Source organism: Natator depressus, chromosome 8 (assembly GCF_965152275.1).
Source record: "Natator depressus isolate rNatDep1 chromosome 8, rNatDep2.hap1, whole genome shotgun sequence".
Taxonomy (NCBI): Eukaryota; Metazoa; Chordata; order Testudines; family Cheloniidae; genus Natator; species Natator depressus.
In genome coordinates, this window is record NC_134241.1 from 55,157,532 (window position 1) to 55,175,967 (window position 18,436).

At 43.1% G+C, this 18,436-nt stretch overlaps 2 protein-coding genes across 3 annotated transcripts in view; one reads left to right on the forward strand and one right to left on the reverse strand.

The window, feature by feature from the left end:
* The window catches only part of RNF2 (ring finger protein 2), a 51,953-nt gene extending 41,598 nt beyond the window's left edge, over positions 1-10,355 (forward strand). For both annotated transcript variants that reach the window (XM_074961136.1, XM_074961137.1), the window contains exons 5-7: positions 7,217-7,489; positions 8,599-8,770; positions 10,249-10,355. In XM_074961136.1, coding sequence (XP_074817237.1) covers positions 7,217-7,489; positions 8,599-8,770; positions 10,249-10,350 — 547 coding nt within the window. In that variant the 3' untranslated portion in view covers positions 10,351-10,355. The remainder of the gene's footprint in view (positions 1-7,216; positions 7,490-8,598; positions 8,771-10,248) is intronic.
* Positions 10,356-11,160: 805 nt separating this feature from the next.
* TRMT1L (tRNA methyltransferase 1L) overlaps positions 11,161-18,436 on the reverse strand; it is a 56,097-nt gene continuing 48,821 nt past the window's right edge. Inside the window, 3 exon segments of the mRNA XM_074961134.1 lie at positions 11,161-16,831; positions 16,833-17,103; positions 17,192-17,318. Of these exon segments, the coding sequence (XP_074817235.1) occupies positions 16,778-16,831; positions 16,833-17,103; positions 17,192-17,318 (452 nt within the window). The 3' untranslated portion in view covers positions 11,161-16,777.

Here is an 18,436-nt window from a genome sequence, read left to right on the forward strand (position 1 = left end):
CTGTCAGAGATTTTTGCCTTAGCAGTACCCATAGGGTCGACTGTAGCGCCTTCTGGAGTGCACACCCATGCTTCGGTATATTAAGTGCCACTGGCCCTACACCCTCTCAGTTCGTTCTTACCGCCTTTAGTGGTTAGTTGCAGCAACTTTCCCTTGCCTCGCAAGGACTTGCGGTTCTTCTACTTCAGTCTTCGAGCCTTAAATCTTTGTTAATAGCTTTGTTTACAGTAGTTAGTTAATAGGTAGTTGTTAAGTAGTGTAGTTAGAGAGAGAGTCCCAGCAGGGACTTCGCGTCAGATGGGGCATGCCCCGATCTCCAGGTTTTAAGCCCTGCTCTGACTGTAACAGGCCTATGCCTGTTAGTGACCTGCATAGCAGCTGCCTCAAATGCATGGGGGAATCACATGTGAAGGAAAAGTGTCACATCTGTAAGAACTTTCGTCCCAGAACTCAGAAAGAGCAAGACATCCATTTGAGGGCCCTCCTCATGGAGGCTGTTCTCTATCTGGTGTCCCAGCCTTCCTGGTCAGACTCTGCCCCGAGCACCTCAGCCTCAGTGCTCAGCGCACCTCCAGCACTGTGTCTAAGAGGAGGTCAAAGAAGTGACTCCCTGGCACCAAGCAAGAAGGGCAAAGGACCCAGTTCGGGCTGACAGCCCACACTGGAGTCATATGGGGACATCCCCCTGATGGGGCCCCCTAGTTCCCACAGGGATCTGCCACCGATTCCAGGAGGTGGGTAGGGGACCCAAACTGGTGGCAGTGCCTATGTCTTCCCGGCACCTAGAGAGCAGAGGCCTCTACCAGCGCCTCCAGCACCATGAGTGTCGTAGGTCATGGCAAAGGCTCCCAGTGAGGGCAAGCCAGCCGTAAAGACCCGTCAGAGGGCGGGCGAACGAGGCCGGTCTCCGGAGACGTGATGGCGCTCTCTGTCTCCATGCCCCAGGTCTCTGTCTTCTGCAGGACATCCTGCATTGCCAGCACCATGTTCATGGTCTCTGCCCTCTCAATGCAGGTCACCCAGAGGAAGGCACCAGTCACTGTATTGCCAGCACCAATCATCCTCCCACCAGCTGTCTCCTAGCCGTCGATCTCCATGGTGGGAGTGGTCTCTGTCACGGTACTGATACCCCCGGCCCCAGCACTGATCCTCCTACTCGAGGCACCGGTTTTCTGCAGCAATGGTTAGCCATGAGATGCAAGCTTCAACAACCCCTCTGTGATCATGGGAAGGTATTTCCTCCGGTTTCAAAAATGGAATTCAGCCCTTCACCACGACTGCACTGGCGCGAGTGGGCACCTGAGGCTGCATCAACCTCTGTGATGCCGTCGTGGCAGCAAGGCCAGTGGCCAGCACAATGGCCCTACTGGAGCACGTGGAGCATGCCTGTGATGCCAATGCCTCGCTCATCCATTCCTCAACGACCATCTCAGAGCGACAACCAGTGGCACTGGCAGCACCAAGCTTGGTGCGCGAGGCACAGTTGGAGGTCGGGGTAGAGGACCAAGCGCTTACACCGAAACCCTCTTTCCCCACGGGGGATGATCCCTCAGGGCCTCCCCCGGGGACCCAGTCATTGTCCTCATCCCCAGATGAGATGGTGGTGAGCCCCTCTCCTGTCAGTTCGCCAGACAATTTCAAAGAACATCATGCCCTGCTTCGTAGGGTGGCTAAGAACTTAGGCTTGGAAGTGGAGGAGATGGCTGAACAGGCAGATACCCTGTTCAGTGTGCTCTTGGCTTTTACCCCCGTCCGTGTTGTGCTACCAGTACATGATAGGGTCCTAAAAATAGCAAAAGCTCTTCAGCAAATTCCTTTTTCCATCCCTCCCACCTCCAAGAATGCCAAGAAAAAGTATTTCCTGCCGGCCAAGGGGTTTGAATATTTGTATACCCACCGTCCTCCGGGCTCGCTGGTCGTCTCGGTGGCCAACGAGAAGGACAGATAAGGGACAAACCAAATCGAACCTCAAGAATAAAGAGGCCAAGACACTGGACCTTTTTGGGAGAGAGATTTATTTGACGGCCAGCCTTCAGTTCTGGGTGCCAACCACCAGGCTCTCTTGGGGAAATATAACTTCAACTTATGGGACTCCCTCCGTAAATTCAAGGACTCACTGCCCCAGGACTTGGCCCATGAATTCGGGGCCCTGGTGGAGGAGGAGTGGTCATGAGGAGCAGCTCCTGGCTTCAGACCACTGGCCTGTCCCAGGAGATGCAGGCCTCGATCCAGGATCTTCCCTTTGATGGGAATGGTCTCCTCGCAGAACAGACTGACCCGAGGCTGCATGGACTGAAGGACACTCGGGCCACCCTTCGCTCGCTGGGTCTGCATATGCCACAGTTGATGAGGAAGCAGTTCCGGCCATCCCCACCGCTTAAGGCCTTGGCAGCCTTGACAGGGGCCTACAAGGAAAAGGGATAGAGACACAAGATTTGGTCATCGCCGCCCTTCCTCCTCCCACTTCCCTGCACAATCCGGCCCATCGAAGCCTCTCTGGGTGAGAAATGCTCGTTTTGAGGCTGCGTTTAAGAGCGATGCCCCAGTCAACTCCCTGGATTTGCCTTGTTCTTTCCTCAACTGTCTTTGTCCCTACCGTTCGGCCTGGTCACGGGTCACCTCGGACAGTTGGGTGCTAAACATTGTATCTCGGGGCTACACCCTGCAATTCTCGGCCACCCCTCACCTTCCCTGTTCCTCTTCAGGGACCCATCTCATGAACAACTCCTCATACAAGAGGTTGAGAACCTCATGCAGCTGGGGGCAGTGGAGGAGGTCCCCTGGAACATGAGGGGAAAAGAGTTCTAACTCCTGTTATTTCCTACTCTGAAAGTAAAAGAGGATCTAAGACCCGTTGAGGCACTGCAGGTCCAGAATAAGTCGCTCAAAAAGTTGAAGTTATGCATGGTCTCCCTGGCCTCCATCATCCCCTCCCTGGATCTGGGAGACAGGTACGCCGCCCTCAATCTGAAGAATGCCTATTTCCATATCTGCATCTTCCAAGGTCACAGACAATTTCTCCATTTTGTGGTGGGCAGGCACCATTTCCAGTTCATGATGCTGCCCTTTGGCCTCTCGTCTGCCTCAAGGGTGTTTACAAAATGTATGGCACCAGTGGCTGCTAACCTCAGGCGTCGAGCGGTTCATATCTTGATTTGCTCATCAAGGGCAGATCTCGGGAACAGGTGCAAAGGAGCCTTGATCTGGTTCATTCCACCTGCCGTAACCTGGGCCTGTTGGTAAACAAAAAGAAATCAACCTTAAGGCCGGTGCAATGAATAGAGTTCATTGGGACGGTTCTCGACTCCACATAAGCCAGAGCCTTACTTCCAGAGGCACGTTTCCAGGCTATGTTGGACCTGATCTCCCATATGAAAAACTACTCACTCAGCGCTTCTCACATCTGCCTGTGGTTGTTGGGCCACATGGCTGCATGTACGTTTGTGGTCCAGCATGTCCGGATCCATCTCCGGCCAGTGCAGGTGTGGTTGGTGTGGGTCTACATCCCCAATAGACATGATCTAGACCAGGTGGTCAGGGTGCCGGTTCACATCCAATCGTTCCCAGATTGGTGGTTGAGTCCTGAGTTGGTGTTGGAGGAAGTTCCCTTCGTGACCCCATCCCCGACCCTGGTTTCTGATGCCTCAGACCTGGGTTGGGGATCCCACCTGGGTGAGCTCAGCACGCAAGGCAACTGGTCGTGGGACGATCTGTCCCTCCACATAAATGTCAGGGAGCTCAAAGCAGTTCGCCTGGCCTGCCTGCCCCATGAGAAGGGCAAGGTGGTGCAGGTCCTGACAGACAATACCGCAGTGATGTATTATATCAACAGGTAGGGCAGAGCCAGGTCATCAGCCCTTTGCTAAGAAGCTTTCCGCCAGTAGGGCTTCTATGTGCGGCATGCCTTCCATCTGGTGGCCCCACATCTGCCCAGGGCCAAGAACATGGTAGCAGATTGCCTCAGCCGGACCGTCTCTTCTTGCCATGAGTGGTCGCTCCACCCAGAGGTGGTCAGTGTGATCTTCCAGAGGTAGGGGATTCCCCAGGTGGATCTGTTCGCATTTTGTCAGAACAGGAAATGTCACGTGTTCTGCTTGTTCTGGGGATTGGACAGGGGCTCCCTGTCAGACGCCTTTCTGTTCCCATGGTTGGGGGCTCTGATGTACGTCTTTCCACCGGTGCCGCTAATCCACAAGGTCCTTATGAAGATCAAACAGGACAAGGTGAAGGTGATCCTGATAGCTCCTGCGTGGCCTCGGCAGCATTGGTTCGGCATGCTGATGCATCTTTTGGTAGCTGCCCCACTGCAGCTACCTGTCTAGCCAGACCGGCTGTCCCAGAACCGCGGCAGTCTTCTGCATCTGAACCTAGTGGTGCTGCACTTGACAGAGTGGCTTCTGCATGGCTAAATGCTGAGGAATGGGAATGCTCAGCCCGGGTCCAACAGGTCTTGTTGGGTAGCAGAAAGCCCTCCACCAGAGCAACCTACTTGACCAAGTGGAAGAGGTTTGTGTGCTGGGCCTCAGACCAGGGTATCCGGGCTGAGCAGTCCTCGCTGCAGGCGATCCTTGACTATCTTCTATACCTCAAGCTCCAGGCATTGTCCCTGTCATCGATCAAAGTTCACTTGGCCACTATTTCAGCCTTCCACCCTCCGCTCCAGGATAGGTTGGTCTTTGCTCATGACATGTCGGTTCAGGTTTTTGAAAGGTCTGGAGCGTCTCTATCCACACGTCAGGGATCCCGTCCCTCCCTGGGACTTGAATCTCGTGCTGTTGAGGCTCATGGGTCCTCCCTTCGAACCTCTAGCTCCTGCCCCCTTCTCCTCTTCTTCTGGAAAGTTTATTTCCTGGTTGCAATAATGTCCACCCATAGGTCTCTGAGATCCGGGTGCTTACTTCAGAGCAATCCTATACGGTGTTCTGCAAGGACAAGGTCCAACTGCAGCTGCATCCAACGTTCCTGCCGAAGGTAGTTTCACAGTTTCATACCAGTCAAGACATATACTTACCTATCTTCTTTCAGAAGCCTCATAAATTGGAAGAGGAGCACAAGTTGCATGCCCTGGACATCAGGAGGGCACTTGCCTTCTATATAGACAGGACCAAGCTGTTTCGTAAGTCAACACAGTTGTTCGTTGTGGTGGCAGACAGGATGAAAGGTTGCCTAGTGTCTGTGCAGAGTATTTCATCCTGGATCACAGCCTTCATCCATTACTGCTATGACCTGGCAAAGGTGCTTCCACTGGTGTCTGCGACTGTCCACTCGACTTGGGCACAGGCTTCGTTGGTAGCCTTCCTGGCCCAGGTGCTGATTCAGGATATCTGCAGGGCCGGTATCTGGTCATCTATCCACACATTTACATCTCATGTGCTCACCCAGCAAGTCCGAGACGATGCTGGCTTTGGCAGAGCTGTGTTGCAAGCCACACAGCTGTGTACTCCGAGCCTGCCACCAGGGATACTGCTTGTGAGTTACCTATAATGGAATTGACATGAGCAAGCACTTGAAGAAGAAAAAACAGTTACCTACGTAATTGTTGTTGTTTGAGATGTGTTGCTCATGTTCATTCCATTACCCGCCCTTCTGTCGGAGTTGCTGGCAAGAAGGCATTGAGAGGGCATAGGGTTGGCAGCGCCTAATATACTGATGCATTGGCGCGGCCCTCAAGAGGGTGCTACAGCCGACCTTACAGATATCGCTGAGGCAAAAATCTTCTGCCGCGCACGTGGGCGTGCACATACCTAGAATGGAATGGACATGAGAAAACACATCTCTAAGAACAACAGTTACGAAAGGAAGGTAAGCATTTTTTCCAGATACTTTTTATCAGTCTTAAAAAAAGTAAAATTTTCTCCTTTTGACCAGCAATTTGAGTTCCTGTATCACTTCCCAAACTCTCTATGACAGCCAAATATTAGGCTTCACAAACTAGTGATTGTACTGTGTGCAAAAGATGGACATCAGTATCACAGTAAGAACCCAGGTTGTAAATCAGTAAAAGTATAGGCATCAGAGTATTTTTACATCATCATACAGATTCTCAAATTATACAGTACAGTGAAACCTGTACAAAGAATTGCCCCAATTGGGCAACCTTGTGTTTGAAGAGAACACCCCTAACATCTAGATGTTTTAGAATACTTGACCTGGGATAAGGGATTTTGTTGTTGTTGGGTAAGTAAAATCTCATTTGTAAGGATTTTTGGTTTAGGTTGTCTTTTTGTCATGGGGGATGGGGGTTAACAGGGAAATAGATCTTGCATCTGGACTGGGACATTTTATTGACAATTTATTTTGCAAGGCTGAAAAGCATACATAGAATTTCTCAGCTTGCTGTAGCACTATATTTAAGCCTAAAAGAGAAACAATTTTTATAAATAAACTACAGAATAAAATGTGCTTGAAACTCACACTGGTGGTACAGATATTATTACTCTTTCACAGTGCTCAAAGTAACTAATATGGTGGCATACATATGAGATCATATTTAGATAAAAGAATTAAGAACAGGATGGCATAAATCAATTGTAGCTCATTAATATTTTGCCAATGCATTGTTGAATCTAATACAATTAAATATGTGATGTTTGGAAACATAGTACACAGTGTCCTTTTCAGGTTGCTCAGTTTTCCAATCTGTCTTGGATGGGAAGATGTAAATACACTATTCTGATATATAACAATTAGAGTGTGTGTGTGTCCAGGAAACGCAGTAATGTTGAGAAAAGAATCTGCAGTCTTGTGTGAAAATAATTATTGACCTGTGTTCCCAAAGGCCTTCTGCTACAACAAAATGTTGGAAAAATATAAGCTATTAAACTGTATGGGATATTTCTATAAGAATCTGTTTCAGAATTTATACCTTTTAAAACAAAGTTGTTAATGTGTATAATATATGTGCAAAGAAAAGAAAATCCTTTTTATAGCTTCAGTATCAGAACAAAATATTTCAGCATAGTTGCTCTATGGAAAAGAATGTTACAAAAATTCATTGTTCTTGAACTTATAACTGATAATCAATATGAAATGTTGGTGTCTTGAAATATGGTTACTATAACACCCTTTGTGTGTGATTGATTATAGACAATTGAAAAAAAATTGTTTGAGAGATACTGTGTGAGCCAGCGTGGGAAAATTTAAAGAAATTTGATTAATTCTGAATGCTGATTGGCTGCTGCGGAGATCACTTTTATTTACATATATCTTTAAACAGGCTACAACGAGGCAAGAAACAACAGATAGAGAATGGCAGTGGAGCAGAGGATAATGGTGACAGTTCACACTGTAGCAATGCTTCAACACACAGCAATCAGGAAGCAGGGCCTAGTAACAAAAGAACCAAAACATCAGATGATTCTGGGCTAGAATTGGACAATAACAATACAACTGTGGCAATAGACCCAGTAATGGACGGTGCTAGTGAAATAGAATTAGTCTTCAGGCCCCATCCTACACTCATGGAGAATGATGACAGTGCACAGACCAGGTAAGTATCTTCAACGTCTTTTAATAATTGTCTTAGTGCTACTTAATCTGTTGTTTCTTGAGGCTTTTTGAAATCAAATGTAGACATTTCTTCTCTAGTTACATCTTGTCCTGTTGAACTGAATGCACTTTCTCCGTCCTAAATAGGGTAGCCATTTATTTTTGTTCATATTTTATAGTATTATAGTCTGTTTTAACCCTTTGATTGTAGAAAAAGTTCCTAAAAGTTAAGAACACGCCACTATTCTTGGTGTGGTATGCTTGGTTGACTGCATTTTAAGACCACAGATGATTTTAGATTCCAGTCCCTTCTCACTCCTTTTGAAAATATGTATATAAAAATAAGCCTTATGTAAGTGTTAGAGTGTAACTGAATGGATCAACATGTGAATTCCTTTGTCTTTGGAAATTGGGAAAGAAGAGTGAAATTTTTCAAAAGTGGCTCAGGAGCACAAGTCCCATTAAAAGTGAATCTCACCCTAAAGTCTGTGTAATCCGGTCCAGATCCATGCTCATAAGTTCTGAAATCTGCAGTATGCAGGTTTGTATTTTTTTTTCTAGAATTTCCTGAAATATCTGGAACCTTCTTTCTTATTCCTCTTCAGCACGAGAGTTTTCTCATGGGTTCTAGAAGTACAACATCCTAGGGCATTCGGCACTTTTGAAAATCTCACTCTTTGCTTTAGATTTCCAGAGAATGAGGAGTCAATGAAGAGTAGCTAGAGCAAGGAAAGAGGTCACAGAGCATGCCAAGTATCCAATTCTTGTCCACTGAGTTGATGTCACACATCTGTGTTCAGAGGATTTGAGCAGTCGTGAATTTTTTTTTTTTAATGTCGCACGATCAGTTAATTCAGGCAGATGACAAAGTAGTAATATTTCCTATCCACAAATAGAGTGGGAGCCTGTGGAAGAGGAGGTTGAGAGAGGTGTGAGGACTTCTTTTCTTGTTCAGTAAATTGCTTCTTTTGTATCTTGAGTGAAAACACTGAGGCACACTGTATTCTTTACATACAAGTTTGTTTACTTTTACATATGCAGCTTATCTAGTGCCTTTTTCTGCACAAGTGATTCAAATATGTTTGGTTGTCTTTGTTGCTACTGTTGCAGGTATATAAAGACCTCGGGCAATGCCACAGTTGATCACTTGTCTAAGTACCTAGCTGTGAGGTTGGCTTTGGAGGAACTTCGGAGCAAAGGAGAGTCAAACCAGATGAATCTTGACACAGCCAGTGAGAAGCAGTATACAATTTACATTGCTACGGCCAATGGCCAGTACACTGTGAGTAGTTGATCTGGTTGATACTCTGTCTAATTTAGAAATGTTTAGACCCAATAATACTACAACTTGAAGGCACAGTGGATTTGTTATCCTGTTTGGATTCCTTCTATAAATTGGTCTATGGATTGTATTCATAATCCATTTTTAAAAGCAAGCATAGCACGAGCATTATTCGCTGTGATGGTTTAGGCAAAAGTCTGTTCTGTGGCCATTACATACAGCAAAAGCATTGATAGTAGAAAAGGAGTGGCATGTAAATGTGTGGATGCTCTGGGCACAATCCCCTGACCTAGGGTAAATGGTGTGGCTCCGTTGACATCACTGGGATTTTACTAATTTATGCAAGCTGAAGATGTGGCTCTTTATTTTACATGTAAAAATTTAGGAGGAAAAAAGTGGTACTTTGATTTGAGGACTTGCTTATTGAGAATGTCCTTCATTTCCCAAGGGTGGTAGCACTTCCTAGGCAAGTTCAGTCTGGCCTTTTTATCAGTAGGAGGCACATCTATTGATATAAAGTCAAATTCACACCTAAGTAGTATTTCAGACAGGCAAATATTAAATGAACACAATCCACAGAAATTCAGTCAAAATCACTGGCATCTGACACTGGACAATACAGTCATTAGCTAGATGAATACTCAGTATCACTAGCTATTTTAAATTCCTGTTGGTAGGGAAGCTGAGACCTGACCTCAGGTCTTGGTGCATAAATTTAAAGTGAAATTTCGAGCTTATTTCTTTGCTTTCAAGTTCCTGCATAGTTCTTTCCCTCCTTACTTATCCACCTGTGTTGCTCTGCGCATCATGCAGGCTTCCCTATTCATCAGTGATGCCAACCTCTACACATCATTTGTCTGCTTCTTCCAAAAACGCACCACTGTACATCCAACACACCAAAAACTCATTGTTCCAGTAACAGTTTGGATATACCGTGATGACATAGTCATCCTCTGATCACCTTGCTGCTTGTTGATTCTCCTTGCCCCTGTCCTTGCCTGTTTGTTTTTCTTGTTAGCATGCAAGCTCTTACGAGAAGAGATCATGATTTCTTGTGTTTGGAAAGTAACTAGCACATTGGTTGATGCTACTGGGTAGGGGTGGGATAGAAATAACCCCCCCATTTCTCCCCCCCCCCAAAAAAAAGCATAATAAATGAAAGGGTGGTGATCAGTATAGTTAAGATCTAATCTGTATTGCTAGGAACTAGCGAGTATTAGAATTGAGGTGCTAGTCACTGGATTATGAGCAGATAAGCAACCAGAAACACTGATAACACATTTAATGACAGGCACTACAGGAAATATCTCTTAACTGCGGCCAGAACCACAGGAGACTTCTGTTCTGTAAATGTTCCTCTCTAAGTCTACTGCAGGGTTTTCACAGTGACCAGATAGTAGTGACAGGAGCATCAGAAGTTCATAGCGAGATGATGGAAAATATATTTTAGGAACTGTTGGTTTTTTCTCCTCCTTTAGGTATTAAATGGTTCCTTTTCCTTGGAGCTGGTCAGTGAGAAATACTGGAAAGTGAACAAACCCATGGAACTCTACTATGCACCAACAAAGGAACATAAATAGGCTTTGCGAGAAGGTTTGGAGAGAGGACTCTAATTTTTATAGCTATGATTTCTTTAATATTAAGGAGACACCACCGTCATCTTCATGGACAGTACTTGGGATGTCTTCAGATTACTCACAGAGCATACTTCTTATTATAATTAGATGGTATTCTGGGTTTTATTTTTAATTTAATTTTTTCCCCAGGGGACTGAATAACCTTCTCCAGTGCATTCCATTGTTATCAAAGATATGCTTTTTTTTATTCCCAGTTTATGGTATCAGATCAAGCAAAGGTTCCAGCATGGAATGTCTTAGCTTAGTCCAGGAAAAGCTGTTGGTCTGCTAATATGCTTGACACAATTATACCAGCCCTTAGGTGAAATATCAAGGGTCTAAAGTAGTCAATGGTAGTAGTCAATAGTAGCAGATGTTGTGGAGGTATGGTAATGGTGGTGATTTGCTAACTACTGTCACTATAAAAGATGTTGAAGAATTCAATTCTGATAACAGCATACCATTTTGGCTCCAAGGTATTTACAGTAGTAATCTGATACCTTGAAAGACTTGGATTATTGGTAATAGTCCAGGTAAATTTTCAGTAGACCAAGATGAAGGATTAAGGGAAAAAGTTCTGACACTTTAAAAAATGTTGCTACCTGCTGGATTTCATTAATTTCAGTATCAGAAAAAAATTATATGAAAAAAGGAAACCTTCCACCCCCACCCCCCCCACCCGGGCAGTTCCTGTGCACTCTCTAATTTCTGGTCTTTGACTCCTGTTGCAGAATTATCCTGTGCACATGTGCTTGGCAGATAACATTTTATTGTACAAAATCTTCTCAGACAATTCTAAAGTCCTGGTATATCCAGTGTAATGGCAGACTTTATTGTGGAAATTATCATAGACTTTGCTGTAAAGGATTCTCTTCCTTGGAAATACAATTTTGCAACAAAAATCCCCTTTTAAAATTCCAGCATGATGGCATTGTGTTACAGCGAGACTATCTTATTTTATAGCACTCTATCCACACCAGTTGTGAGCTATAACTGTAGTTCATCACTGAGGGAAAGAACTGCTTCAACTGCAAACTCTTCTAAGTATTATGTTTTAGCCAAAGCTTTAACAAATATGGCTTAGCACTTTGGAAGAAAATGTGTTAGTACTTGACAGGTTTACCATTTAGTGTCTTACAGTAGGTTTATTTTTTTTAAAACTTGGCGGTTGGCTGCTGTGTGACATTTTGCATTTACCATTCATCTGCATGTTAAACAGGTGGGTTGTTTTTTTTTCTGGGGTGAACCCTGCCTTCACCTAGTGGTGATGCTTTGCTGCAGCTAAAGAGAATACACAGTGTTAGGGAAATAGCACAGTGATGTTCTCTTTGCTCTAAGGTTTTATCTGTAACAGCCTTCCTGTCTCTAGTTTAGAAGCTGAAAGTGAAAAGACTCTTAAAGCAGGTGAGGAATATTACACTTTGTCTTCTCCCTTCTTGTCTTGCTCACAGTTAAGATGGATGAGTTTCTAAAGTATATGCGATATGTACACTTTCAAATCCCTAGGTTTCTGTTGGAAAGGAACAAGCCTTCCACTACTCCTTGTCATTCAAGTCTAACATTTGTAAATATATGTCCATTTTGACAGCTGTTGTGGGTCAGTTTCATCTCTATATGAAAAATTCATAGGCTTCTTGAATAACTTTTAATATTTCTTTTTGTTATCTAAAATGTTTTTACTACTCTTTTTGTAATCTGTGCCATGAAACTGACATTTCCAGTCACCAAGCATATTGGAGGGCGAGGGTTTATTTTCAAATGTTGTTTTATTCAGTATTACTTGGTGTAATGTTCAATTGTATAGATTACTAGTGCATGTCCACTAAATATAATCCTGTTTTTGTGATACTTAGATTTTATGGAGAAACTTCTAGGTTAGCTGCAGCAGAATGGCAAATTCTGTGTGTGATATCTAAGAATGTTTAAGGAGCAAAGGAGTATTTGTGAAGCTGAGCTGTTTCTGTCTAGAGAATGTCTTTTTTTTTGTCCACAGTTTAAAAAAGTGTGGAAGAATGTGAAACTTATTTTCATGTCATAGTGAATTTACTAAATATTTATGTTCTTTAAAAATATATATTATGTAGGTGTTTGATTATATCATTGATGCACTGTGACTTTTTAGTGCTATAAACAATTTTACTTTTCAAAACAACTTTCATACTGCCTTCCTGTTTAGCTAGATATTCATTTTTGGTACCTTGTGCTTGTTAGGTATGGTAAATCGAACAGTTATAATATCTGAAATTCAAGTCCTACCTAACATCTCACATTTGTCATAATAAAGCAAAAATGCTGTGAACACAATACTGTAAATTCAGTCACTTCCTGTTAGTCTACAAAAGAAACCATTTGCATTATAAATCCACCAGTACAATCTAGCACTGCCTAACACCACTATTGTATGTGCAGTTTTCTAGACAGAGGGCTGGGAGATGCATCTGCTTTCGGGATACACGTGCCAACACCACACAGTGGAATCTGGTGCCTCAGTTTCCGCCGCAAACTTGTAAGGCCTCATTTAAAGTCCATTGAAATCAGTTGAAAAATTCCCATTTACTTCAGTGGGTTTTGGATCAGGGCCTTAGCATGGGATGTACATGTGTGATAACACTAGCTAATGTCAAACTTTTTCAGTGGCTGCCATGGCATGTATAACAAGTTATTCTGTTGGGTGGGACACAAAATAATTATCATTCAAACAGTGATATGAAAAGACGATGTTTGGTTTGGTATGCCCTACTTGGGAACCCCAGCAAAATCAGTTTTTATGCATGGTGATTTACGTGTGTGCTAATGACCTTCCCAACATAAATGGAGACAGAAGACTTGGAATATGTGGAGTAGGATCATAGCATTGGGGTTGAACTTTTATAAAAATATGCAGTGTCAAGTTTTACAACTGCAGCTATATTTGAGGATAAATGTATTGTAAGATAAGTAGTTTTATTCACTTACCAGAAAAGTGGTATTTGATAAAGTCTAAGATGAAACTATATTGTGCACTCTAAACCTCAGCCCTTCGTTATAACACAACTTAGTGCTGGATCAACCATCAAGCCATGATTATACTGAATATAAAATATCTCCCTCTCCTTATCCCCTTCATAGAAAAACATAATTAGGATTTCTCTTTCCTCCCACTGTTTAGGGTCAAGAAGTGTCTAGGGCTATTTTGATGAGAAGAAAGGTGTCACAATTTGTGGGATATAATGGTTTGCAGATGCTTTGTGCTTTCAGTGTCCTCCAACATACATTCCATGTTGTTTAGGTGTTTGTTTTTAAATTATCTATACGAACAATAAAAGTTTGATTTTTGGTAGGTATCTGTGCTGGGACCACATCGGGGATGGTCCAGATTCTTTTCTGCAGTACTACTGCCTATCTGGTTATTCTCCATTTTGTATTTGTGCACTTGATTTTTCCTTCCAAAGTGTATTGAATTTCATCTTGTTGATTTCAGACCAATTCTCCAATTTAAAAAGGTCATTTTGAATTCTAATCCTGCCCTCCAAAGTGCTAGCAACCCCTTGCAGCTTGGTGTCATCTGCAGATTCTATAAGCATACTCTCCCAAGTTATTAATGAAAATACTGAATGGGACCAGACTCAGGTGACAGACCCTTTGGGACCCCATTAGATATGTCCTCCCCGGTATGACAGCAAACTACTGGTAACTACTTTGTGAGTACGATCTTTCAACTAGTTGTGTATCTCCATGTAAAAAGGGGCGTGCATCTCCCCCCTTCTGACAGGGCGGGAGGCTGTGCTGCCTCGCTTTTTCTCAAGCAGGGTGCAGCTCCCAGCTAGTGAGTCCACCTGGTGATTAATCCATTCTTTTCCTTAGAAACATGAAGTCTATCATTTTGTGATCACATTCACCCCATTGCCTTCGATCTTCAGATTTGCAACCAATTCCTCCCTGTTAGAATCAAGTCGAAAATCCACCTTCTTAAACAGAAAGTTGCCCCAATACACTCTAAGAACTTACTGGACATTTTGTGTTTTGCTGTATTACTTTTCCATGAATACATACAACCGAAAGCTAATTTGTACTTCTGAGACTTGCTGAACCTTGGCAAGTTAAACTAAAGATTATGCATTAAGGAGCTAGTTGACTACATGCCAGATTTGCTTCAGCAACAAGATTTGGATATTGAGTGTTAAGATAGAGGTATACACAACCTGTTCTCCTAATCTTTGCAGTTAGTTTGTCAACTTTAAAATCATATTTCTGCCTGAAATTGGTTTCAGTTCAGTGGTGTTGGATTTCTTTAACTGAAAGATTAGAAACTTTTTTTATTTTGCCAGTTTGTTTGCTTTGCATTTGACAACTTCCTGGTTTGTCAGTTTCACTGTATAGTCAAGTTGCTCTGTTGGTGTGAGACTCTTCCACAGCAAGAGAGATTAAAAACAAGAATGAGGTCTGAAAGCTCCAATAAGGCCAGTATTTAGTTAAAAGGACACTCAATTTGAAACCTTGTCAACTTAAAAAAAAATTGAGCTAAGTAATTCCAGGTTCTACAGCTGCTGTACAGACCCCATGTCACTTTTAATGGAATTTTCTTTTTCTTATTAAAAAAGAAAATTTTTGTGTGAACTTTAGCATGAAGTAAGTGGGTACTTTGTGGAAGATTTCTCTGGTGCCTACACTGAAATTGCTTTTTCTCCAGCAGCAGTAAGCCATGCATTATTCTCTCCCTCTGTGTTCCCAGTCCTATTAGACTAGTTCATGTACTTTATGCTAAACCTCACACCACTAGTGTTTATTTTGTGGATTTCTGAAAGAAGATTTTTCTTCTGTAAGTCAAAGAGCTACATGACTAGTCTTACAGCTTGGCAAGGCCTGAAAGTGCTATGTATCACAAATACCCTATCTTGTAGAATTGAGTGGCACAGAATGGCTGAGAAGGAAGTGATAGAGTGGTTCTGTGAGAGGAGGGGGCCGTAGCGGCTGTGAAAACCCGTATCTGAAAGTGTATCTATACTACTTATGCTTTGCTGGCATAACTATGCTGGCAGAACCCCCTACTGGAGATATAGCATAAACTGACATGACAGGAGGAGTTCTGCTGGTACAGCTAAGCCACCAGGGAAATGACATTAGCTAAGCCGTCAGAAACTCTCTTCTGGCTGCATGGGGGGAGTTTCTTTTGGCACGCTTATGTTGGTTTTTAGGGGGTCTGATTTTTTTCCCCTCAATTTCCTTGCCGATATATAGCTATGTTGCCAAAACTTCATAGACTAAGCCTGAATCTAAAATTATTACCCTTGCTGTATGGAAGATCCTGTTTTAAAAGCAGTATAAGACAGTTGTTCCTAGATCAGAACTAGCAAATGACAGAAGTCTTGAACCAAACTCTTCATTCTAACAGCTGGAAAAACCCACACGAAAATGAACTGCATGATTTTATGGCTGAAGTAATTACATATTTCCTTTTTAAAAAGGAATGACTATTTATTAAATGTGTTTTTTCAACACATATATATCACAAGAGATGGTTCTAATAGTGAAAATAAGCTGTTTAGGTACAAATTTAATCATTGACTTGTAAAAGGAATCTCACAAGCAGGTTAAATTAGATAACTGACTAGAGTGCAGATGTATTGACTTAATCATCAAATAGTACTGGGGACAATTTAAATGCAGGATGAGTTAAATCCTGGTGAATTAACTCTTTGCCACTCAGTCCTCTCTCCCCAATAGCTTGCCAGATTTTTCCTTTATTACCAGCAGGTAATTGTTATTTTGTTCAAAGTAGCTAATTCACTTGAAATATATAGCTATGTAGAGCTAAATATAAAAATTCAAATAGCAAAAAGTTTAATTTCATTCCCAATCCACTTGCATGTAGGTCTTTGCTTTTAGGTAAAAGTTAAGTTTGCTACCTAAGGATATACTTGTACCTATTTAAAATGTTCTGGCTTGCTTAAATTTAATACCACATTTTATAGTGCAACATTTTTGGTGTCTTACAGACTTGACCTATTGCTAAACTCTAACCAATCAAGCTGCAGGCATGATGGCCGATTTCATACTTAGGTTATGCTCTAGCAACACTTAAGGAAATGCTTAAGACTTTTGGCCCCATCGCTTATCTGCTGTACTGGAAATTGCACTAGGAGTTTGAATAAGGCTTTTCGAAGAGCTGGGGGTGGTCACAAAATGCCAGTGTTTAAAAGAAAGATGAGCATAAAAGTCAATACCCTCTACAGTTTCTTTCTCCACTCTAATTGTAACTTGACCATATGTATTGTGATCAATTACAGGTTCTTCTGTGTAATTCTAAAATGTCTCCCACGCATTAAGATAACTGGAAACCCAAGCTTTCAAAACCAGTTCTGTAGATTGGTTTACATGAGTAGGGCTTAGTTGCAAATCTCAAATTAACACATTATTTGCATTCAGCAGCAATAAAGTTATCTTGATAGCTGTCTTTTGTGAACATAAAGAGTGCTTCCTGATTTACTATCTTCTGTGAACTCCATGTCTCCTGACTTGTCATCTACAGCAGCTTGGACATTGTCTCCTGCCTGGGCATCTTCAGGGGACTGGACAGGGCCTTCTGCCTGCCCCCCCGTGTACGTGGGTGTGCTGTACTTCACAAGGATAGATTTAAACTGTGCCAAGGGTGCATTTGTGCGAACTCCCATGGGATCAAAATGGGTTCGGCTTACTCTATACCCAGCTTGGGACAGATACTGTAAGAACTTGTTTAACCTGAAAAAATTAGAGAGAAAGTTATTACTGGTTAGTTGGTTTCAACACAGATTTTGTTGGAAATCAGAAACTGGAAGGTGATCCTTACTTTGGCATGTTCATTCCTTTGATACTATGTCTATGGATATTATAGTAAAATGCAGGGTGCTCAGCATTGCTTTCGGACTTCTGTCTTTTTGCTATGTTTTTACTCATTTCATTACTTTTCCTTTTACCTAAAACACAGAAATGCTCATTAGGGGCAAGATTCAAAATGTAGTTCCTCAACCTCTGCCTAACTCTGTAGCCACCTAAAAAAATCAACTACTGAGTATGCACACAGTTGCTTCAGTCCAGGCAGCTGGGTGTCTAAGTCCAATGGGATCCTCAAACTAAGTATTCCCCTGCTTATCTGGCAGGTGCTCTCAGAAGCCACCTACTGGATCAGGCCCCACAAAAGACACTGAAGATGGTGGTGCCAACTTATAACTTTTAACCCAATAGCTGGAGCCCTCACCTGGGATGTGGGAGAATTTCCCCCTGATATGAAGAAGAGATTTGAACTCTGGTCTGCTTCCTAGGAGAGTACCATAACCAGCGTGCTAGGGGGTATTTTGAGGCAGATCTCTCTTCTGTTGAAACTGTTCCACTGTATATAATTAACATGTATTGGGCCAGAGTAATCCACTAGGTACACGGGAGACCCGTGTTCCAGAATGCTCCAGTACATATTTATTTATATATAGTGGAACAGCTTCAACAGGAGAAATAGAAAGCCCAGTGGTTAGGGTACTATCCTTGGAGGGGGAGACCAGAGCTGAAGTTTATTCTAGACATCGGTGAGAAGGGACAATCAAACTAGGTCTCCAATATGGTAGATGAGTGCTCTTAGCACAGGGCTAAATTACATACATTTGACTAGAGCTATTGCAGCACTTAGTGATGATACCACCCAGTCTGTGCACGAGAAAGGTGCATAAGCCCTTTCTCGCAAACTTCAGGAGAGGGTTCATGGCTGTGAATCCTGAGTGGAGGGAGGTGCTACCCTCCAGCCCAGAGTCAGGCACGTAAGTCCCTCTGAGGAGCAGGGCTCAGGACTTGCCCCTCTCCTTGGCATTTTGTAGTGGCTATCTTAGACAGCTCTGTGAGCTGGATTTTGTGGATCCCTAACTCTCCCCCGCATTGTATAAGGAGCACTGGTGCCCAACTCTGAGCAGTAGAGTACTGAAATGATAAGCGTTGCAATGCAATGCTTAACATTTAAGTCCCCTGGGGGGAACTCACCTTAGGCCTCTATTGCTTTTCTTTAGGTAGCATTCCTGGCTTAGACTGATTGAACTAAAGCTACAACTAC